This window comes from Chaetura pelagica, unplaced genomic scaffold, assembly GCF_000747805.2.
Source record: "Chaetura pelagica isolate M959 unplaced genomic scaffold, ChaPel_1.0 scaffold17, whole genome shotgun sequence".
Taxonomy (NCBI): domain Eukaryota; kingdom Metazoa; phylum Chordata; class Aves; order Apodiformes; family Apodidae; genus Chaetura; species Chaetura pelagica.
In genome coordinates, this window is record NW_009970726.1 from 6,577,942 (window position 1) to 6,603,494 (window position 25,553).

At 38.4% G+C, this 25,553-nt stretch overlaps 1 protein-coding gene across 1 annotated transcript in view; it reads right to left on the reverse strand.

The window, feature by feature from the left end:
- PARD3 (par-3 family cell polarity regulator) overlaps positions 1-25,553 on the reverse strand; it is a 408,737-nt gene that overhangs the window by 261,985 nt on the left and 121,199 nt on the right. The window contains exon 4 of the mRNA XM_010007039.1: positions 17,413-17,591. Within this exon, the coding sequence (XP_010005341.1) occupies positions 17,413-17,591 (179 nt within the window). The remainder of the gene's footprint in view (positions 1-17,412; positions 17,592-25,553) is intronic.

Sequence of the window (25,553 nt, forward strand, 5' to 3'; positions counted from 1 at the left end):
GTTTGTCTATCCTCATGCCAAAACAGATAATTTAGAGAAAGTATCTATTTTCCTTACAGTCATTTAATAGCAATTAAACTAGGATCACAGTCCTACTGATTTTGCAATACCACCATTTTTAGGAATCTCAAAAATATCTTTAAAAAATAAACACTAGTGCACATTCACAGCTAAAACCCGATTGTTGTTTTTTCATTTATCATACATTCTTAAATCAATCAGCACAAGTATTTCTTTTCCCTAGGCACTGTGATGGTATTTCTTTGCCCTAACACAGTACTAGTCCAGTATTCAAAAATACAGACTGTAGCATCAATTCCCTTACAATTGTCCTTCACAACCTTATTTCTTGTAAATGTATTTGAGAATTTGCTAGGAAACAGGTCTCTGTAACTGATACACAGAACAGTTTTCAAAAGCTTCCTGTGTGAGAGCAGTCTGTTCCCAGACTTATCAAACTTCAGCTTTCTTAATTGATGACAACTTCTTTTCTTTAAAGAGACTTCTCAGTATAAAATACATCTTCCATTTCAAGACATTAAAGCATGAATTCAACCAGCATGGGATAACCTTGTAAAAATATTTCTGCACAAGTAACCAGTTTAACAAGTCACCAACATACTCATTTACCGTACTATAAATGATTAAGAACTTTGTGTCTTTCAGCAGTTAAAAAAATAATCCAATGTTCCAGTGTGGTTAACCACACAGCAAATTAGAGACTTGCTCTGTTTCTTGCTTAGAAAGGGGCAATGAAAGTCAGTCACTGCTTTGTATAACTGTCCCTTAGAAGAGCCATAAAACCCAGGGAATGGTGTGTACAAATTGATTTTTTCCTGTTGCTTCTCTTCTTATTCAATTCTGCTCTTCCAGTGACAGCGGTGGCACAGTTCCTAAAACAACAATTTTTCTTGTTCAAAGTGGTGGAAAGGTAAAACAACAAAATCAAAATCTGACAAAAAAATAATGAAAAAACATTTTATGTGCAAAAAAAACCCCAAACAGTTGGCACATAAGTTCTTGTAATCTAACAATAACTCGCTACCTGGCAGACCATCAGCCAGTCTGAATGAATAGAAATTTCTTCCTGTGTAACAAGATACTTTCTGTATTTTTGTACTTCCTAGATAATTCAATTTTTTATTGATTCGTGTTTACAGTCTACAACATTGACTTTTTAAAAAGACATTTTTATCTACCCTACACAAAAACCTCTTTCCACAGAGCATCCATTACCCAAGCACAGGATTTTTACGCAAAAGTGAGAAAGAAGGGAAAAACATTCATCAAGGGATGTGTTGTTCATCAATCATTCCAATGCTAAGTCTCTGGAATGGTAGAGAGATGTGGTTCCTGTAACTTCTCATACTTCCCAGAGGCTCCAAATAATGCTATTGTCACAGTGGAATAAAATATTTTTCCAGTGTTGCAATCACAGAGTCGTGTTGCTGTTAGCCAAACAGTGGCTACAGTGGCAAACAGTGAAACATTAGAAAAACAAATTGCCATAGACAAATCCTTCATTCTTTGTCGTTGCTTTTTAGCAAACAGCTATCCCTGTACACCACAATTGACAGCACTGGGGCAAGGACTAAACTAGAGCAGAAGCAGAAAGGTCAGTGCTTTTAACACTACTGGACACGGTCCTCCTTGCACACAGCTACACAACAAAACCTGGAGATGCTGCTGGCTACTTGGAACCACATCTATGCAGGGATCTCCATTGCTGCTACTGCCAGATCTAATTCAGCGACAGCAGTGGTGATAACTATAGAGGTGGGGCTGAAAAACACAGAGCTGCAGCTTAGACATTAGGATTTACTGAACCAGATGCAATGTTGTTTCATATCTCTATATCTATATAGATATATATATTTGGTGTGTTGGTTTTTTTTGTCAAATAAGCAAATGTTGACCCAGAAAGTTTTTTTTCTATTCAGCATGATCAAGCATTAGCATACATGCTCCCAACATCTGACTGGGAAAGGTGTCACTTTTAACTTCAGTACTATATAGAAATAGATTTCATGGTACAGAAGCCATCAGGGTCACACGGGGAATCCTCATTTCTTCTGGAGCTACAGTTGTAAGCCCTCCTGAGACTGGGGCAGACATGCATCATCAGTTACAACTAAATGTTCTAAATTTATCTTTTTTAAAAGTTTCTTTTCCAAACATTTTTGGGGACCATGGGACATGTCTGTTTTATCATGTTTGAAATAGCAATTGGTCAATATAACACTAAAACTGCCCAATCACGGTATTACCACTGCACTCAATAGCAGTATTTTGCAGTATTTTTAATGGGTACACATAATCTAACACCTCACGATTTGGTTCAGCATGGTGTCCCTGCAGGGCTCTACGGGAGGCTTGGGTGAAGAGGGTATGAAAAATAAAGCAATTTTGCTATACTTTTAATTTCAGATTATTTGCAATATATAACAAGCTCCCCATCACAAACTCTGCAGCTTGTAGATTAAATGGATTAGCATGAGTTTTGTGCTTCAGTTACTGTCCGTGCATAAACTCACTCATGACTTTAGCCCACAGTTGTTCCCCTACAGACTCCCAGCATCGCTACCCAACCAGAACTGCCTCCATGCTGTACAGTGACATGCTGTCTGTAGTTTCATTTGCCACTAGGCCACTTTCCAAACAGTTAAGGATTTGGGTTTTTTTCCTTTGTTTTGATGGCTAACATAAAGCATGGACAATGTTGGTATTTTCTTGGGGGTTTCTTTAATACTATATAGCAATACAATAGTTGTAAAACAGGTTGAAGACCTCTTCAATGTAATTCTCTGGAGAGAGATTTGAAAATGAAAACCAAGATTTCACTCTTCTTATTTCTACAGAAAATTGCCTACCTCTCATTTACAATCTTCAATAAGAGAGACCATCCTAGGCACTGACTTTTTTTTGTCTATCCATTATTTTTTCTTGCAGACTGTGCACTTTGGGAAAGGCTTCTCCCTTTTTTGGGTTTGATTCCTTGTGATGGTATCAGATTGAGATAGCATTTGTCAATGAGAGAAAAGACTCTGTTTATCTTTTGAGGTTATAATTTCATTTGACAGACTTTGGTCAAATTCCTGTCAGCAAATCTGTTTATTGTTGAATCACTATAAAGGATGTTCTTATTTTATGCTTCACTATGTCCATGTAAGAACCTGAACAGTTTGGTGTCACTCTCAGCCAGGATGCTAGAAGCTGTAATTAACAAAACATTCATTCATGTAAATACCCCTCTGATGCAAATACCTATTTATAAATCCAGTACTATGCACGTATTTTCCATGCTGAAGGTCTAGTAAACAGATTCCCCAAGTTTTTTGTTTTGTTGGGTTTTTTGTGATTTTTTTGTTTGCTGGGTTTTTTTTAACTGTGATTTAGACAAATAAATGAGGTATAAGACCAAGTGGATCCCCATTTCGTAAAAAAAAAAAAAAAAAAAAAAAAAAAAAAAAGCCTGGAAAAAAATAATGTCTATCTGACAGGGAAAATACATTATAATTGGAAAATTAATTAACCCAATATATGTACTGAATGAACAGAGATTCCCTTTTTAAAAAGAAACTAAAAACCTTACAGAGAGATTTGGAACTGTTCTCACTAAACTAGCAGGTTTTAAACAATAAATTGTACCAAATTTTGGCAGTTTACCTCAAAAATAGTTGTACCTGTCCCTCTTTATAAATATCCATATATTTTGAGAATCTGACACTACTGCTTGGTTGAGCTTCCTTTTCCTCTCACAGATTCAGTTTTCTTTATCATTCTAAAGTTTTATTTTATTTCAAAACTTGCTTTTTTTTGAGGTGTGCTGAAGGACATAGGTTCCAGCAGCTACAACAATCAATACAGCCCAGCCTTCTGACACATGTAAGAGGGAACCGGTTCCAGTCCCCAAATCTCATGAACCTTTGAACTCTCCAAGGAGTAAAGTAAAAGAGGACTCCCAAATTAAAGAACTACAGAAACTTTGTGCCTCCCCTCCTCTCTGACCTGCAACATGGGTCATTTTCAGCAACTGGTAAAAACTGTCTTAGGATGTAGAAGATGCAAATCTACTAGTCCATTAAAGAATCTGCATGCCCTATTTATGATGAAAATAGATGAGAAGAACGACCACTCTGTAGTCATTCTGATGTTTTCAGAAAGACTCATTTTCAAAAACAATTGAAAAGCCAGTGTTCTGCTTAAGTTCTGTCATCTTATGCTCAGAAATTTACAGAGTTGCCCAATTCCAATTCATAAATGCTGTGGTACCCTTTGATTGACAAGCAAGACCTGACATCAAAAAAGGAGTAACTAGGGGCCATGATGAACCGACAATCTTCTCTGCATGTGGTCTTGTATGCAAACATTTAGTGTCCAAGAATATGAGCTAAATTAAGAGTAAACAAAAAACCATGAGACTGCCTTTCCAAAACATTCTGTTGATCTCTCTTGTTTACAACAGAAAAATCAAAAATGTCATGATCTCTGCACACATACATGCAAAGCCAGAAATCACCAGGCAGTGTAAACTCTTATTTCTCAGACTGAGGGACTGAAAAGAATCAGCTTCTCCCATTCACTCTTTACTTATTAATGTCACAATAAAACCTCACAAGAGATAATACAAAACAAACCAAATAACATGTGGCAGCTGATATTCTGCAATTACAATTCAGAAGTTGAATTTTATTTCTGTAAACTTCTTAACTAAAAAAGGCAAGGGTTTCCATAGTTTCATTTTAAAGAAAAATAAATGAAACAGTTAAGATGTCATGAAGCTACAGCTCTGATTCCTTTACACATTACACTTCAAAAACAGTTTCCACTTCTACTATGTAAGTGAAATATTATCTTATGCTGTTCCACTTTAAAGGCCTCCAAAATAGTTTCTGCACATATCCAACTATATATTAATCTGTATGGCCATTTAATTGTAATACTATAACTATGCACAACCTTTCCATGTTCATCAAAATTTGTACAATGGTTTATGACACTCTGGATTTAGATGAAATAGCATGTGTAAAGTTGTTTGTTTATTTTAAATATCAACATCCTTTCACTTGATTCCTTGGGAGAGCCAAGAAATTAAATTGAAGGAGGGGAAAAAATGATAATGAATTAATTTCAAAAGTGTGCTCTGAAGATAGGATTGAATTTATTATAATTATTATTACAATTATATTTTTCTTTTCCTAATGGTTAAGGTTGGAGGGGACTTTTAAGATCATCAGGTTCCAACCTCCCTGCTATGAGGAGGGACACCTCACACTAGACCAGGTTACACAAACCCTCATCCAACCTGGCCTTCTTCACCCCCCTGGTGAAGAATTTCTTCCTGATGGCTAGTCTAAATCTACTCTCAGTTTAAAACCATTATTTCTTGTCCTATCACTGCCCTCCCTGGTGAAAAGCCCCTCCCCAGCTTTCCTGTAGGCCCCCATCAGGTACTGGAAAGCAGCTAGAAGGTCTCCCTGGAGCCTTCTCTTCTCCAGGCTGAACAGCCCCAGCTTTCTCAGCCTGTCTTCATAGCAGAGATGCTCTGATCACCTTTGTGGCCCTTCTCTGGACTCTCTCCAAGAAGTCTGTATCTTTTCTGTGCTCAGGACTCCAGAGCTGTACTCAGGTGCACTGTCATCAGAGCAGAGGAGGAAAACAATCTCCCGGGCCCTGCTGGCTGTACTTCTTTTGATGCAGCCCAGGATGCAGTTGCTCTCTGGGCTGTGAGCGCACACTGGTGGCTCATGTCAAGCTTCTCATCACCTACCACCTCCAGGTGCTTTTCCTCAGGACTGCTCTCTATCCATTCTCTCCCCAAGCCTGTATTTGTGCCTGGGGTTGCTCCAACCCGGGTGCAGGATCTTGCACTTGACCTTGTTGAACTTTATGAGGTTGGCATGGGCCCACCTCTCTAACCTGTCAAGGTCCCTCTGGATGGCATCCCTTCCCTCTTGGGTGTCAACTACTCCACGCAGCTTGGTATTGTGAGCAAACTTGCTGAGGGTGCACTCTCTTCCACTGTCCATGTCTCCAACAAAGATCTTAAACAGCACTGGTCCCAGTACTGACCCCTAAGGAACACCACTCATCATTTGTCTCCAATTAGACAGTGAACCATTGACTACAACTCTCTAGGTGTGGCCATTCAGCCAATTACTTACCCACTGAGTGGTCCATCTGTCAAATTCATGTCTTGTCAGTTTGAAGACTGGGATGTTGTGTGGGACAGTCTCAAACGTTTTGCATAAATATATGGTATATACATCTAACAAATAGAATGTTAATATTAAATATATTTGGGGAGCTAAGGGAAACAGGAAACTATGAGGTAAAGGAAACTTCATAAGGATCTTATATTTAGATCTTGAAATTAAGAATATTTTATCAACCACCAGTAGTATCCTGTTAAGTGTCAGGTAGATGCTTTCAAGTGGCCACACCTCTAAAATGGTGCAACTGGCTGGCTGCATGTTTAGAAATTTGCATCTGCAGTCCTGAAACAAAAAAAAGGAGACTGAGGGATGAGGTAACTGTTGTGTCTTCTCAAACTTACTAAACTTTTGTCTTCCCTCTTTCTCTATTACACTGACAAGCATGAAAAGGAGTGGTGATTTAAGGTCAGAAGTATGAAAGCAATGCCCCAGATGCTGAACAATCAGAACAGGAACTCCACAAGGATCCCAGCAAAGCATCTATTTCCTCATCCAGCCTGCAAATTCATTTCAGACCTAGGCCAGAATCCTTCCAGAGGTCTGCAGGGAAAGGCCCAAATAGGTACCAGAATGCTTGTAGCAGCTTGTCCCTTTTATCTGAGTTTACAGCAGCACTGTCACCTTTGGCTCCTTGCAGTCTCTCTGGCTTTTCTCACAGCTTCCCATCATTCTCCATCTTATGATTTTAGCTTCTGTCCAGACTCGTCTGACTTCATATGCATGGCAGGCAATGCTCTTAATTTGGACATTTGAATACAGGAGCTGAAGAGCTCCCTTATAGAGACAATAAAGCTGGGTGGTAGCACACAATGATCATCCCCTTCCTGTAAGGCTGTGAAACAAAACCAGGCTGACATCTCTTTCAGCCACAAATTTAGTCAAAACCGAAATAAGCCCAGAAGGTGACTATGTGTTCCTGGTTTGAAATTCTGTATTTCCTGGAGCTGAATTTCCTCAGTAATTAAAGCTCACTATCTCCTCCCCAGCCATACTATTCTATACAGATTAGTTCCACTGTAGGTCTGAATTTTACTCTGAGACTACTTTGTCTGGTTGTCCTTCTCTGTTTTCTTGTGTGATTAGTATTCATTGCCAGATGACTTAAGTTCATTTAAAAATACAACACCTACAGTGAAAAAGACTGACATAATCTCTGTTTAAACCATGCATGCTCATGTCAGAACACTGTAGGGAACCACAGCCTGAAATGTGGATTGTACTTTAAACTTCCTTCTTCCTAGCTACACATTCAGCCAAAATCCAAGCCTGCTTTGCACCAATACATAACTTTTGATGATATGAAACCAAAACAGACGAATGCATAAATATATATAAACTCTTGAACCATAAGTGTATACTGTAAATACAAGGTTGTGGGTTATAACTAAATAGATGAAAGCAAGTTAAAAACCCAGATCTGACTACTTCAAATGAAAATATGTGTGTTTCTGAACTTAAAAATATAAAATCATAGAATCATTAAGGTTGAACGGGACTTTAAAGACCACCAAGATCATCAAGTTCCCCCCTGCCACGAGCAGGGAACCCCACCACTAGATCAGGTTGCACAAAACCTCGTCCAACCTGGCCTTAAAAACCTTCAGGGATGGGGCATCAACAACCTTCCTGGGCAACCCATTCCAGTTCCTCACCACCCTTATAGCAAAGAATTTCTTCCCAATATCTAACCTAAATCTCCCCTCTCGCAGTTTAAAACCATTAACCCTTGTCCTATCACTGTCTTCTCTGATGAAAAGTCCCTCCCCAATCACTAGACCTCATCATCCAACTTCTTCATTTTTAAGAACTTGTTCAATCTTTTACCAACCTACACTTTCAGGCCCAGAGTTTTTCACCCTCAAACCCAAGGAAAGCTGCAAGAACATAAAAAAAAAATTAAAAGACAGAGATGAACATTTAAACATGGGAATTTGCAAAGTACACACTGATGTAGATAAATGGCAAGGAAAAGTCATCCATTCATTACAACTTCAATTATCCTATACCTATCCTATATACTTAACAACTTTCTGTTTTCAGCATAGCTTCAGTTGTCTCTCAGAGAGAGGTGCTGTGCACTGCATTTACTGAAGTGAAAAGACAAACAACCTGTGCGTGTTCCACCATTCCTTCATCACCACTAAGAGACTCACTCATCCAGACCCTCCTTGGCACTCCAAGTTCATGATGCAGCACCACGTCCCCTCACCTATGGAACAGACATTGCTCACCCAGTCATTGCTTACCCATCAAACATAGGATAGCACAGCACTGGAAGAAAAAGACACATTCTTCCTACACTGCTACTGAAGACAAAGATCGAGAGTGATAACAGACTTGCTCAGCCTCAGAGCAGAAGTGGAAAGAAAAACTCAGCTGCTCTCAGATCTCTCTAGTATCTTGCACTAATAGTCTCTTTTGGGGGCCAGAAAACAACATTTGATAGATGGGCTTTCATAAATGGATGACTCAGAGCAAAAAGAAGCAAAATAACTAAGAAGACTGAGAAAATCATACCTTCACTTTGGTTTTTTTTTGTTGTTGGGTTTTTCCCTGCTTCTTAACACCTCTGGTCATGACTGACTTTTGGATGCAAACAGTTGAATCCTGCCTGTGTACACAGTACTCAGTAAACAGAATAGCACAGCACCAAGTGATGCACATTGGCTGTTATCTCCCTGTGCAGTAAGCAAGGATTTTTCACTTTATGTCTCTCATTCCCAAACTGCTGCTGAGAAAAAGAAATACTGTGTTTGTTTTCTACATTTTGAAAGTCAGGAATTTTGAGTTCTTTCATTGAGATTTTATTTTTTTATTGTACTGAAGTATCACTCACTGCTCTGCTAAAGAAAATCACTCTTCTTCATGTTATCCAGTGAAATGGGCAATGGGCCCATAAAGAAACACAAGTATCAAAACACAAGTATCAAAACATAAGAAACAACTTTCTTACTGTAAGGGTGATTGAACACTGGAAGAAGTTACCCAGAGAGGTGGTGCAGCCCCCATCCTTGGAGACGTACATACTCAAAACTCAACTGGACACAGAACTGAGCAACCTGCTCTAGTTGACCCTGCTTTGACCAGAAAGGTTAGACTAGATGATCGCCAGAGATACCTTCCAACCTCAGCTGTGATTCCATGAAAGTCATAAACTTTACAAACTATCCAGCACAAAAATAGCACATACTATGTTTATTTTGTATTGCACTCTGGTATGATTTCTCTAAACTATTTTCTCATCACGTGACAAGCTGCTAGCAACGAGTTACTATCACAAAGGAAAAAAACTGATGCTATTCTCCTGGAGAAGTTATGCTTGATCTCAGGGTTATTCCCCACCCCCCCGTGTTTAGGTTAGGGGCTTTTTACAGGCAAGGGGAAGGGCTCCCATCACTCATAGGAAAGACTTGAATATCGCACAGTTGGTTTGCTGGATTTGTGTAAACAGCAGTGCAGAAAGTGCAGCGATATTCAACACGGCTACCGGGGCTGCCGCGGGACTCCCGAGCGATCGGTTCTGACATCTGGGGAAGGTTTTACATTTGGATTTTATTGATGGCCTGACCGGGGTGCAAAACAAGGCACTGCATTAAAATCGTTACAGCCATCAAGCCCTGAGTCGTGCAAAAATGTATTTTTTCTGCAGTGCCTTCCAGCTGCGAGCGGCTCCGGGGAGCGGGGCTGGTTCTGCTGCGTGTGGGGCGGGATGCGAGGGGGGATGGGGACGGGGAGACAGAGACGGTTCCTCCTGCTGCGTGTGACTGCTGGAGTGACAGTGAGGGGTGTTGCTGGCACTGCCACAGCCCGGCCTTGCTCCTGGAAGCTTGGTTGCATTTTATGTGTCTTGATAAAAGGGAAATGTTAAAAAATATTTCTGTGAAAACCCTGAATACCAGACCAGAGGGGTGCCTGGGAGGCAGGGGCACAACATCTAGTTAACGTCTTTTCTCCAGGCGGGAATTAGTCTGCCAGTCGTGGCAGTGGTTCTGTTCCAATTACCCCAATAAATGTGCTTAGCAATGGGAATGGTTTCTGTGGCACTGCCTAAGATCATGTGCAACCTCTTGCTGAGATTTAGTTAAGTGTGGAAAGCTTGTTTTGTACTGGGAATGCTTAGATGGAGATTGTACAGGGGAAAATAAAGCAAAACCACATAATTGGGTTTCTAATGCAAGAGTGAGCTTGTTGAAACATTAAGTATGACCAAACTTTTGTCAATACTGAAAGCGAGTAACAGATTCAAGGAATGCATGGGTAGTGATTGTGCTATCTATTAATAGTCATTTTTAATTAACTTAGTCATTTATGGTAAAGTTTCAGAAAGTGCCTGTTTCTTGACCGAATCACCCTCTGTTACATAAGACCAGTCGCTCGTCGGGCAACTTCTGCCCTTTCTGTGCTTGAGAGTTTCTGGAAAGCAAGAGAATGTTTCCATCATCATGAACATCAACTGATGCCTGGGGTCAGTTTTTTGTTAAATTCTGGTTGGTCCTCCTTTGAAGTTCCCCACAACATTTCAGAAGTGAAACCAAAGCTCCATACCCTCTCTGTGCACGACCCGGCGTAACTTTGTTCTCTGTGGCTGCCCAAAAAGCCTGACTCCATCTACCAACCCAGCACTGTGCTGGTGTGATTTATGGCAGAGCTGCATAGAAAGAGCAGAAAACACAGCACCAACAGGCTGGCTCTCTTGCTTTTAGTGTTATTTAAATGTTTGGCAAGCAAAAGAGGATAGCACAGCACTGGAAGAAAAAGACACATTCTTCCTACACTGCTACTGAAGACAAAGATCGAGAGTGATAACAGACTTGCTCAGCCTCAGAGCAGAAGTGGAAAGAAAAACTCAGCTGCTCTCAGATCTCTCTAGTATCTTGCACTAATAGTCTCTTTTGGGGGCCAGAAAACAACATTTGATAGATGGGCTTTCATAAATGGATGACTCAGAGCAAAAAGAAGCAAAATAACTAAGAAGACTGAGAAAATCATACCTTCACTTTGGTTTTTTTTTGTTGTTGGGTTTTTCCCTGCTTCTTAACACCTCTGGTCATGACTGACTTTTGGATGCAAACAGTTGAATCCTGCCTGTGTACACAGTACTCAGTAAACAGAATAGCACAGCACCAAGTGATGCACATTGGCTGTTATCTCCCTGTGCAGTAAGCAAGGATTTTTCACTTTATGTCTCTCATTCCCAAACTGCTGCTGAGAAAAAGAAATACTGTGTTTGTTTTCTACATTTTGAAAGTCAGGAATTTTGAGTTCTTTCATTGAGATTTTATTTTTTTATTGTACTGAAGTATCACTCACTGCTCTGCTAAAGAAAATCACTCTTCTTCATGTTATCCAGTGAAATGGGCAATGGGCCCATAAAGAAACACAAGTATCAAAACACAAGTATCAAAACATAAGAAACAACTTTCTTACTGTAAGGGTGATTGAACACTGGAAGAAGTTACCCAGAGAGGTGGTGCAGCCCCCATCCTTGGAGACGTACATACTCAAAACTCAACTGGACACAGAACTGAGCAACCTGCTCTAGTTGACCCTGCTTTGACCAGAAAGGTTAGACTAGATGATCGCCAGAGATACCTTCCAACCTCAGCTGTGATTCCATGAAAGTCATAAACTTTACAAACTATCCAGCACAAAAATAGCACATACTATGTTTATTTTGTATTGCACTCTGGTATGATTTCTCTAAACTATTTTTTCATCACGTGACAAGCTGCTAGCAACGAGTTACTATCACAAAGGAAAAAAACTGATGCTACTTGGTTTTTGAATTTCCGTTTATCTCTCTCCTGTAACAACATTTTCCACATTAAAACACTCTATTCCATCATCTTTGGATAACTCACTCTAATTCTCCCTTCCTCTCAGCCTATGTGAAATTCACATCTGAAATGACAAAAAATCATGACTGTCTCACAAAAGCTCTGCTCAGGTAAACCTGGGTGAAGAAATGGCTATTGAATCCTTCAGAACTTCTGTTTAAAACACTGTATTTTGATTTTGAAAGCAGAAAGCTGCATTCATTATGTGGCAGTTTAAAGTCTATAATGACAGAGATGCCAGGCTCTTTGCATTTACCCTTTATGTCTCCTCAGTTGATTCTGCTATATTACAGCACTTCAGCAACTTTGTTCATCTGGTACATGCTACCTCCCCTCTGCAGGAGTACAAACCAGAGACAAAGGCTCCCAAGAAGCAGAAGCAACACTTCAGTCTCCTGTTCCCAGAGTGATGCCCAGTCTCTTTGTCCACAGCCTTTCCCTAGTCAATTTAATCGATCTACACTCTGCAATTCAGACTCCCTGGCTATAAAATGACACATACAGTTTGAATACAGGGATCTTTAATCCACTGAATTATAGTCAAAATCTACTGAAATACCATGTTTTTGGTGACAGTGATAAAGCAAACTTCAGGAAGCTGTGTTTAAAAAGACTCAAAGCTAAATGAAATTAATTTTCACTTTAAATCTGATTTTGGCACTGACACACCATTATTGTTGAAGCTTTACATATAATGCATGTGTGCTAGACATACCATGTTAGAGATTTTTTATTTTTTTTTTTCTATTTACAAAGAGGATTAGAAAGCATTGCATCTTTCACATAAATTTTAAAAACCTACAAACCAACAATCTGAAAGTTTGTACTTATCACTCTTAACCCACAGGAACAGCAAATATACCTGCAGGAAGAGATGTGGGAAACAATGCTTTACAGATAAGGGATTTGACACTAGATGAGACTTAGATTGCTCCAATATGGTTTCAAATTCTTCTTTTGCAGTTTATAGAGCCTAAAAAAGATTAGGTTTCCAAGTAGGAAAAAAGGACACATTAAAAATAATTATTCCTACAAGGCATGGCTACTTTTAACCTCAAAATACTTACATGGGCACACCCATTTAAAAAGAAACAATTAAAAAAAACCCTTGCCTGTTGACTAAATGGAAAAAGCAAAAAGAGAAGACAAAACAATATTTTTAAAATTATATGCCAAGTACATTTGGCTGTGTGTTTGCTGTTGTTGATCCACCCCACCAAGCAGGTTATATGCCATTTGCTTTGCTTCAGTTGGGTGAATCCTGGAGTGAGTGAGGCACAGGAGCCCACACACAATCTTTTTTTTTTTTTTCCCCCTTGTTTTCTCTTGAGCTCTTCTTCTTCCTGCACATTTTAACTTCCTCCTGCTGCACCAATACTGTTATCTCTGATATAACAATATATGAATCAAATTCAGCAAAGTCACAGTGGGAAATTTTTCATAAACCAGTTAGCCATGGTACATCCCTGCATTGAGCAAGACAGGTAAACTAGATAAGCCTTGTGCCTTTCAGAGAAGCAAGATCAAAGCAGATAACTAATTTGTAATGATACACAACTCCTCACCAAAAACAGAGAGGCAAATTTTAAAAACCACACTGAAAATATATGGGATAATTAATTCACAGTTGTTACAAGATGCAACATAATCTGGTTGTGGCATTTATATTCTTCCAATACAGTAATACAAACATCTAAGGAAAAATAAAATGTGATTTTTATTAAAGCAGCTCACACTTATTTAGGACAGCCAACAGGCTTAGGTACTGAATTATTAAGAGTGTTATTCAAATTAACAGTTATTCAGAAAACAACAGTATTAAAAAAACATTTTACTATAATGGAAAAGTGCACACACGATATGCTTCAGCTGCATACAATCTGTTCAGCTGTAGAGTTCAACACCATTCAAACAAAATTACAGCTTTCAAATCAGGTATTACTGCAGGCCTGTGAAACAATATTTTTACTAAGAGACTTCTTGTTTCATTAGAATGTCTCAAGGAAGAAAGAGACAGGATTAAATGAAGCTGTGAGTCACCAGGTAATACAGATACATCTCTCACACAAAAAAAGTGTCTGAATATGGTTTTGATACTCAGTCTAAAAAAAAATCCTCAGAAGTGAATTTACCTACTAAAGCTGCTGATAATCATGAACCAACTTTGTGATACCTGCACAGATGAGAAGACCTACTTTTGTGGGTGAGACCACTCACAGGAAGGATACAGAAAGACAAGGTCAGGAATTACCTAGCTGAGTACCATTACCAACATTACAATAACTTATAACTAAACAATAATGATAATTCTTCAAATAAAAACATACTTTGGAAGACAGAACATCCCATTTCAAGTTGCTCTTAGAGGTGAACAACACAGAAGCCAAAAATTATTGAGTTTCCAATTCTAAGGAAACACAAACTGTACTGTGATATCCTGACAATATATGTGATGTTTCTTTACAGTGAGGTGATATGAAAAATGGAGCAGAGAGCAAGTTCAGTTTAGTGCAAGGGTTTCATACCAAAGTATCCCACTTACTGTAGTAGAAAGGCATCTTAAATTCAACACATTCACATCTTTGCAGGACCTAATCAGGCCCCTCCAAATGAAACTCTGTCCTTTTCTAGTCATTCTCTCCTTAAGGACACTGGAGAAACTGATATCTGCTTCATCTACCCTCGTAACTACAAGTAAGACTACAGTTTCTTCAACAGGATCCTTCAAACATCTCACATTTTCCCTCTTCCCCAATGCCCTTTTCCCTTTCTGTTTTCCCAGAACTACTGGCATATGTCCTGGCTCCTCACAGCCTTCAGTGCATGGCAGCACTCCCCTTCATTTCATCTCAACCTGGCCATCTGCCCATTTCCCTGCCATTCCAAATTCTTCTTACCCAAAATGAAACAAACACCAATAAGGAGTCTTCTCTTACTTGCCCCTAAGAAACAAATCCCTTATGCCAGATACACGCAGTCTCCCTCTGCTAATTCCTCCAAAAATTGGACAGGGTTTCTACCTGTCAATTATTTCTCTTTAAAGGTGATGGGTTGAAAGTAATGTCACTTCTTAAGAGTCAGTAGGTGGATGAAGCTTTTGGCAACTCTCCCAGAAACCCTTTTCTTGTTTCTGCAAGATACTGCTAGGGCAAAGTAGCTAATCTACAACTGTGCTGCAAATCTGAGCCCAAGAACATATGTTCTTGTGCTGTCAAAAGAGAGAACTGCAGTGAAAACATTACGTAGTGCCAACGACCCACAAAAGATATATGGGTGTTCGAACCCAATGCACTGAGCAGAAAATTAAGATTGTTCTCATTGCTTTGCTTGAAATGTCTGTCATCTATAATCAACAAAACAGACTGGAACAAAGCACAGCCATTTCTTTTTGTTATCTGAGTAGCTGAAAAAAACAACCTAGTGTAAGAAAAGTAGTGAGGACTTGCTGCAGTTCAAAGAAACAAAATGTATTTGTAAAAATTCAGTGTTAGTACTTTGCTAAGTCATTGATGACAGAGACTTCAGAAATGGACCTTTTAGAATAATACCATAAATGAAACTGTTTCTAATACTGGAAAAGGAAAGAAGAATGTTTCATATCCATTCCTAAGAGAAACAGCATTCATGACAGTATCTTGACTTACATGAAGAAATCAACATGCTGGAAACAGAAAAAAACAATCTAGTGCAAAAGAACTCATGATTAATATATAACATATTTTGCACAATCAATTATTATTCAATTCCAGCTGTTTCTTGCATCTTCGCTATTTAAAACTGTGCATTCGATGATCGGCTCTATTCAAGCATTGTGAAAAAAAGGTAAAAGAAATTATCAGCATCTATTGTACTACCTAACTACATTAGTTCTTTCCAATCTTCTTGATTTAATGTTCTCTTGTGCCTTGCTTCCCATCATGAGATGAGATCACACACATTCCTTTCCAATTTGGTCACCATGAAATATTTTCACAAAAATCAAAAGTACATGCTGAAAAAACTAACGATGCAAGAAAACCAGCATGAAAGATTAGCTGTTGTTCAATTCACTCCAATCTCTGCTAACTTCAGACACTTGAAGAAATATGATTATGCTATGTACGGCCCACCATATCTATGCTTCTGGAGCAACGAAGTGCAGTTTCTTTATGATTAAAAAAAAAAATAACTGAAAATGTTAACACTTCAAATGGATTGGATTATCATTTTTCTTCTCCAAATCAGAAGAGTATAAAATATATTTTTCAAAACAACATGCACTTCTGTGCCATACCAGTACAAGTGACAGAAAATATATCATTACCTACCTGGAATCCTGATCAAGCAGAGACCAAACAATACCAAGTTCAACTGACACCTTTGTAACAAGGTGGACCTCAATGCCAATGAGAACTGTGCTTTTACAGGTGTTTTTGAAATAACCAAAAACCCACTGAAGACAGTTCAGTTCATTAGCAGCACATAAACACTTCTTTATTTAGGGTGTGGGAGTCCTGGCTGCAGAGTCTTTGTTTGCATTTATACTACACAGAATTAATAATAACAAAGAAAAGAAAACAAAACCATTATAAAAGCTGCATATTTTTCCATGGGATTTTGTGATCTGTAGTTAGAATGTTAACTGAAAGTGCTACTTCCTAAAAAAAATTACTCCTTTCTATCAGAAAACATACGTTTTCCTTTTGAGTTTGTCTCCAAGTTACTATTACAATTACTGGCAACGTTGGGGCTAAACAAAAGGGAGTATTTCTTCCTTTTTTCTTTTTTTTTTAACTTTTGTGGTTAATAATGCGATTCATGTAGAGATACTGGAATCATGCTGAAAAACTGAAGGAAAAAATACTCACTTTGCATTTCACTGTTTTACTTTTAAGAATGTTATCAAGGAGAGACAGCATTTGAAATTTGTGTTTTCTATTACTCAAGTGGTGCCTCAGGAGGTAAAAATTAGCAATGCTGTGTCAGAAAGACTGACCAGACCAGCTGTGGACATGCAGATTATTCATTGACATTAGGACTTCTATGGAGATCAGTAAAAACCGTTACAGACATGGCCTGTTTGCATTCAAAGAAAACAGACGACAGCACTTAGGCCCTGCTTTGTAGAGTAATGAGTGATCACAGCTTTAACTACAGTTAATGGCAAAATCCAAGTTTTTAGAGCCAGTGCTGTGGGCATCACCAACAGTATCTGAAGGGCAGGGCACACATGTGACACTCCTCTACTGATGATAGGGTTTGCTGGACACGGTCAGAAAACACAACTTTGAACCAGGAGCAGGTAAGAGAAGGACAAAAACATAATTCAAGATTCGTGCACATTTGTTGGTTAGTGAATAAAGAGAAGAAAAGAAATATACCTTTCTTTCATGAGCACTGGGTATGCCAGGGGTGTTCTGCTTGAGAAAGCCTGCTGTTGTGGACCACCTTGTAGGGTTTTTACGTGAAGGCTCTTCTGAAGAAAAATTTGTGTCACTTACAGAGGTTGAGAGTCCAATCAGTGCAGGGTCACTACTACGTCGGACATGAAGAGGCATATCTGAAGAATAAAACAGACAGTAAATAAACACTGACTAGATTTATAATGTTTTTCACATAGGAAAAATATTTTTTCAAGCTCTAGATGGGTGGTTTTGACCAAATGTGGTTCCACAGCGTAAGGAGATATTGACCTCAGCATAGCTCATCAAGGACAAGGTCTGTTTGCTGAAAACCACAGCCTTGCTGCTTGGCCAGAAGAAAATGAGGGCAAAAGCAAACTCTTTGAACATAGCACAGCTCGTGGCTTTATAAGTACAAATAGCAACACTACTATCTCTCAGTTGTTGTGCAAAATAAAAAACAGCATAAGTTTGAACAATTAAAGAGACATAGGGACTTACAGGTATTTTAAAGAGCTAGTAGTCAAAGGCCTAAGTTGAATAGGCTGCTGATAAAGTAATGGATGGAATAAGACAATGTGTCCCCTACCCCACTGCTACAGCTGCAGCATGGGCATTGCCAGTACAAAAAGCTGCATACTAGCCTCTCTGCAGTGAAAGGTGACCTCCCATCCTTCTAAAATATACCCTCAATTTCTTTCTCAAAACTTATGGAAGTGACTGTTTTCTATTCTGCATTCTTCCTTTGCCTCTTCCTGACAGCTGAAACAAGATTTGTGCTGATTTACCCTGATTCCCTTAGCCTTCCGGCTAGAATGACTGACAGGAGAGGAATATTACATTAGTAATAAACAATGCAGCAGGCAGGTAGACTGACTGGAAAGAGATAGGTTTTTTTAAGTATATGTAGAGGTCAAATCCATTCTGGAAACTTTGATGGCACATTAAAGTTAGTTTCTTTTGAAATACAGTTTAATTTTTTCCAATTTCATTTATTATCCTACAAGAAAGATCCACACATCTGTTGTCTCCTTGCTCAAACAGAAGTTTCACTGCCTGTATTTGTGACCTCTTAGCACTCTCCCACCCAGCGTCAGAACACAGCGAATGTGATTTACCAGTTGTGCTTCTCTTTACTGCTGCACTGGGAACCTTGAATGCAAAGTGGAAAAGTTGCAAACTATGGATGGCATCTAAGTAGCAGAATCAGTGGGAAAGGCACACTGGGCGACAGCTGAGAATGAAAACTGGGGCTATATTTTAAAGCCTTGATGAAATAGTTCCGTCTCACAATACTAGCATGAAAATACAATGACAGGAGCTTATTAAATGACTACTCTTAAGCTTTATGATAAATTTTTATTAATGCTACATATAACAATATTAAAATTAGGAAAAAAAACCAAATTTATTTTGCATGGCATTACAAAGACACTGAGAAATACAGTAAGTCATGACACTCTAAGAAAATGTGTGAGAACTAGGACTTATTCTGCTGAGTTATGCACAAGAGCTACACCAAAACAGTCACTCTACTTCATGTTCATTCTGGTAAACAAGAATAACAAACAATTAATTTATGTTTTTTTCCCCACAAATTTCCTTTGAATTATTTTTTTCATTTTCATAACAAAGATATTCACAAGAGTTAATTTCCAGCAAATGTTTTCTTTTATACATATACACATATTTCTACATACACATATGTGTATACACATATATGTGTGTATAAAAGAAATAGAAGTAATCAGGAAAGATCATTTTAATTATGCAGCAAAGTATTTATGGTCTGAGTCAACTATACTTCGATTTACTCAATGTGTACTCATAATGAAGAGGTTTTCTTTGATTGCCTTGTCTTCAACTACTTCAAGTTTCATGAAGCAGCTGAAGGTAAAGTCTCTCATTTCCCCCTAGATGGCAAACATAATAGAAGTACACTATCAAATGCAAGAGATCTCTGTAATAAAAGTGGCCCAGCTGCAGTCCCAGCCATGGCCCAGAGCACCTAATGAAGAGACCCATTAACTGCAGTGTCCATGCTGCTGGCACAGCCCTCAACATACACTCTCATTTATTAGATTAGCCTGAGCAAGAGACTGGCTTTGTAGTATGTAGTGCCACTTAAGAAAAATACTAATCTATATTTGTTCCAAGCTGCAGCCCGTGCATATTATCCTGTTTGCCTTAGCTACCCATCCTACAACAGAGAATTACAATTTTCAAACATGAGTTCAGTTGCTCCTTATGCTCATATATCTATATATACAAGCACAGCGATAGCAAAATGTTCTTGTATTTTTACACACACAAATTACTTGACAAAACAAAAGTTCAGTTGGTTGAACTTCTGTAAGCAGAGAAGCCAAACTGTCAACAGACAAAGAAAGAAAGAAACTGGAACTCAAGTCAGCACTTCTGGAAAGGAGCGAGCAATTATCATTGCTTTGCCTTTTGCTTTGTAGTGAAAACCTGACAGTTTGCACCATGGTAAGTAGTAAAGACTTTTCACAATACAGGAAGATAACTATGCAACGGAATTCCCAAATATTAACACAAGAAATCTCTCTACAAAATCCATTTGCTAATGAGCCAACTTTAATATGGCCCGTTTTATTTAGTAAGGTTAAATATTGAGGTATTTTCAGACATTTACTGAACACTTCTCCAAATCTTCAGGGGGAAAAGAAAAGGTATTCTGTCAATACAGAGATACAATGTGATCAATTCTAGTCTCTCCTTATGAAAACGGTTCAATACATAAAGAAAAGTGATTTGTATTACTATCCAAATTTCAAAATAAAGTGAATTATAAAAGACAATAATTCATGTGTGTTGGATCTATGTATAACCCAGTTAAAACAGAAACCTAAGCATATGTTTGGGGTTTTTTTATTGATGGAATGGAACATTTTTTTTATTGATGGAATGGGACATGCACATAGAGCTAGCTCCAGTGTATGCTGCCTGGCATTGGTCAATACTGCTCCAGGCATTAATCCAAGAATTAAATCTTACTCACACTTTATTACGCACAAGTTGTAAATACAATCTCCTGCCTTCTTGTTTCCAATTCTATACTGAGAGACCACCATTCTAACTCAGTTTTGATATATTGAACAGATTTTTCTACCAATATATTGTTGATTACAATCTTCTGGTTTACCTGAATTTATAGATTTGAAGAGAATATACTTTAAAATATTAAAAAGGAAAATCAAAGGAAAGGAATTTAATAATTAAACCACAAGATGAAGTACGCATGGGACTGATGCAATGTCACTGATTCCAGGATGATGGCTGATACCGTTTGAAGTCTGTGGTTTCTTTGAAGAGTGGAAAAAACAGCAATGAACTCTAATCACAAGGCTTCAAATTCTCTGTGGCACTAATGCACTGTAAATATTGATTTGCTTCTGCAGCTAAGGTGCCTTTTAAATAAGCACTTGAAATGGTAAATCTAATAAAGAATTACAGGAAGTTTTAAAAGTCTGAGAATTAAGGAGAAATTAAATTAAAAATCATGAAAGTTACCACTAACTCAGTTCTTGAGCTACATTCAAGGACTCAAAGTATTCAGCAATAGGTCCAGCACTACAACTTCAGAAAGAATTATGTGTGATAGAGAATCCCATTAAGTTATGTATATAGCCACAGTTCTGCCAGAAAATGGTTATTTGTAGGATAAATCCAAGCTGGATAACAAAATGCTCACATTCATAATCATGAAACTCTGACTGGAAGTCTCATTTTATTAAAAGCAACAGCAGCTTCACTATAAATTATAAAAACAGCCAATATACATTTTATAACCTTCTTTAAATGTTAAGAACACAGAGTTGTACCTTTCCTTCCTGCCAGCAATTCCATTTTTATTTTAAAAGGGTCATCACCTTCTCTGATTTTCAAATATGCTCACGAGCAAAAGCATTTGAGGATCTGGCAAATTTCATCCATAAAGCTGAATACATCGTCCTGCATGCAGGCATTCAGCACAAAGGGTGGCAGGCTCAGAGCAGAGCTAATTTATACCTTCCCATACCAATTTCCTCTCAGATGTCAGTGTGGAGAGTATGACGAGAAAAATACACACACATATTTATACAGCATAGCCAAGACAATTGTACTCGGAAGATTTCAACTGACATTTCGGCTCCTCAGTGCCTCTGGCAGATGGCACAGTTTGGTGTGCAGAGAATTTGAGGCAGAGAAATTAAAAATTATCTTCTGGTTATTTCTGGCCACCTCATGCAGATATGAAGCCCATGACTGATAGGTAGATCTGAACAGGACTCTCCCCTGCCCTTTACACCTAAGAGTCTACTCTGAGAAAATGATGATTCAGTAAAACAAAAAAACTCTGTGGGAAAGGGGAGCTTCCAACAAGGAAGTTGCTCAAAATGTCTGAGTTCATAGATACATATATACGGTGAGGAGTGTTGTATACACAATATTTACAAAGAGTCCAACACCAAAAACCTGGTCTGAGAATGGGAGATATTCAACAACTTTACTACTTGTGTCACCCATCCATAGAATCACAGAATCAGCAAGGTTGGAAAAGACCTTCAAGATCAACAAGTCCAACCATCCACCCTACAACCCCTTTCATGTCTACCACTTTTTTAAACATCTCCAGGGATAATGCCTCCACCACCTCCCTGGGCAGCCTGTTCCAATGCCTCACCACCTTTTCTGTGAAGAAATTCTTTCTAATAACCAGCCTGAACCTCCCCTGGCACAGCTTGACCACATTTCCTCATTCTATTGCTGGTCACCAGGGAGATGAGGCCAACACATGCTTCACTACAACCTCCTTTCAGGTAGTTGTAGAGGGCAATGATGTCTCCCCTCAGCCTCCTCTTCTCCATGTTGAACAGCCCCAGCTGCCTCAGCCTCTCCTTATAAGGCCAGTTCTCCAGACCCCTAATGAGCCTAGTTGCCCTTCTCTGCACTCTCTCCAGCACCTCAATGTCCCTCTTATATTGTGATGCAAACAACTGTACAACCTATTCCAGTGCTTTACTACCCTCATGATGAAGAAATTTGCCCTGATGTCTAACCTAAATCCACTCTCATTCAATTTAAAACCATTACCCCATCTCCTGTCACTACCTTCTCTGATGAAACGCACCTCCCCAGCTTTCCTGTAGCCCCTTCAGGTACTAGAAGGCCGCTATAAGGTCTCCCCAAAGCCTTCTCTTCTCCAGGCTGAACAGCCCCAACTCCCTCAGCCTGTCTTCACAGCACAGGTACTCCAGCCCTTTGATCATCTTTGTGATGCCCCTTTCCAACAGCTCAGTATCTTTCCTGTGCTGAGGGCTCCAGAGCTGTATGCAGTACAGTACTGAAGTTTTTATGTTCACAGTAATTTAGAATTTCCACCTAAATTTACACCTAAATTTACACCTAAATTTATATCAAATGCTTTAACATTTGCAAATGTTATATCTATTGTGCATCATTCACCTACAAATACAAACTATTCATGGCTCTCCCTTTCAGAATTACAAGAAAGCTAAAGATCACATAGCTTAGATAATTAGCATTTCTCTACTCAAAATTATGTTTATACTTAAAATGTTAACTTCTAAAATTAATTTCTCTTCATTCAGAACTCTTGATTGAGTAACATGGCTGTGATTCCTTGTACAGAAAAAAAATCACTGTTAACTGCACACAATTCCACATATTTATAACTACTTCATGAAAAACCCAACTGTTTTCAGTTCTTCTTCTAGCTCTTTATCTTTAAAAAACAGCTTATGTACTTCCTCACAGACATACTTTCAATGTTATCAAATATTGTTCTCTGCTTTCTTATTTCTTTAGCTTTAAAATGGCACATTTATAAGCATTTGCACATAAAAATCATGACAAATCACAGCTATTTTCTTCTCCTCATACCACTGCCCCATGCAGTTAGAGCTCTGGCAGGCAGCCACATCAGGAGTAGAGGCCCTACCACAAGACTCAAAAAGCACGACATGGTCTAGCAGATGGCAGATGAATGAGGCAGGTCATGGGACTCTTATACTCATCCTGCAAAATCTGACAGGTATCCTTTTGTCCCTAACCAGCATATAAGTTTAATAGAAGATACAACTGAATATCTAAAATGTACAAAAAAAAAACCCACTGCATGCTAGCATACTTCTAAGAAATAGAAGGCATTATATTAGCATGCCTACCATCAAAAACAACTCATAGAAAAAACCACCTCTGGAAGAATGGACAGCAGTCAAAAGAATACAACCAAGACACCAAAAACAATCTTACTACAAAGCAAAAGAAATAAGAAAAGTCCTTACCTTGTAAGTATCATTCTCCATTTCTTTTACTAGAATCTAAGTTTTCAATTTTCCTTACCATGACTGCTCAATGACTTTGAAATTCAAAAATAAGAAAACATCAACCTGACACAGTTATATTTTAATAATGAGGTAAAGTTAAATCCTTATCTTGAAAGGTCTTTAAATAACAATCTTCCTTCTATTTCTCTAATAGTCTTTCTTCTTACTTTTCAATACTGAGATCCAGGAGGAAAAATATGATTGCACCTTGAAACTCATTTTACTTAGACACTGACTTTTAAAGCTAATTAGAGAAAGATCTTTAAAACCAAAATTAAAATTTAATTACCCACACCCTTTCTATCTCTTTTCTCTGGGCTTTTTTCTAAAATGCAGATATCTCTGCATGCCAAAAGAAAAGACAAAAATGTCAGAACTTACAAATGTTCTACTCATGTCTGTCAAAAAATTATGCTTCAGTATGCTTTAATGAGCTGCAGTCTCAATTATTTTGCCACATTCTTCATGGATTACCTTACAACATGCTAAGATACCTTCCTACCTACTTTCACACTATTGCTACAAATCTAGGAAAAGCACACTTCTAGTCCCCCAGATGTTGCAATTATTTTGCAAAATAGTATTCCACTCATCAACTTTCCTACTGCTGAAGTCTTCTGCTTACATCAAAGATCATACCTTGCTAATAAGACTCTAATTTATATTTAGTTATATTAAAATAAAGACAATGTATTTTCTATCTGCATTAACCAGTCATTTTGCAGACCAGACAAGGGTTTGACAGGAGCAAAATCCTAGCTGCTTTGAATTGATAAAGCTTCACCTTCTGAGACATAGGAAGGAAGCTGGCAGGTATTTTTCTTTCTACAACTTTTTTAAATCCCCTAAAACTGAATGGTAAAATTGCTCCTGTTAGTGAACATAATGAAACAATGTGAACCCTGTAAATAATTTATGGTCTAAATGCTTTGGGTAGGCTCAGATAGGTTCACTTCGAGGAAGAAGTCTGCAACTTTTTCCCAGACAGAAGGGAAGAAACATAGATGGAACAATAAGATTTAGACTGTAACTTTAAGAGGCCCATTGGGAAGAACCAGGAATGATATACTGTGTATAATACATGTTATGGTTCTTTCATTAATGAGTTTCAGCTGATGAAAACCTGCTGTGGTTGCCAATGTCACGATACCATTATGGTCCCCAGGACATCACTGTGCCTTTAGAGAAGGAAAAAGGGTGGGTAAAAGTGCCATTACCCTGCAGTACCAGACATGAGGGGTTCAGAACTACTTATCAGTCTATAAGCATTTCTGAATATACTAGACTCTACTTTCTATCAACATTTGTTGCCGACACAGCCTCATGCATCACTTCATCAGTCCATATGAGAACTGGAAATTCCTTTCTGGATCACATCCAGATACCAAAGAGTTAAACATCCTGAACTGCAATTCAGCAGGTATGTGTGTAATTCACCAGGGATTTGTTGTTACACAAGTCCTTACAAAGCTGGTATAGGAATCTCTCTCCTTCCTCACTCTCCATCAGAACCTAATGCTGCAAGCACTGCCTCATGAATTATGGCATTAATTGACTTTTCACATTAATTGACTCTGCACCAGCCCCTGTGCTGCCCATCAGCATCGCCTCAGCAGCTCCTGCCCAGCAAAGGAAACTCTACCCACCGGCCAGGACATGAAAACCTGGCATTTCTGCTGGGGCTTAGAAGGGGGAAAAACAACCAAACTTCTCAATTAGTAGAGACATCACAAGGAGACCATCACCAAATAGTCCAGTGTTCAGAAA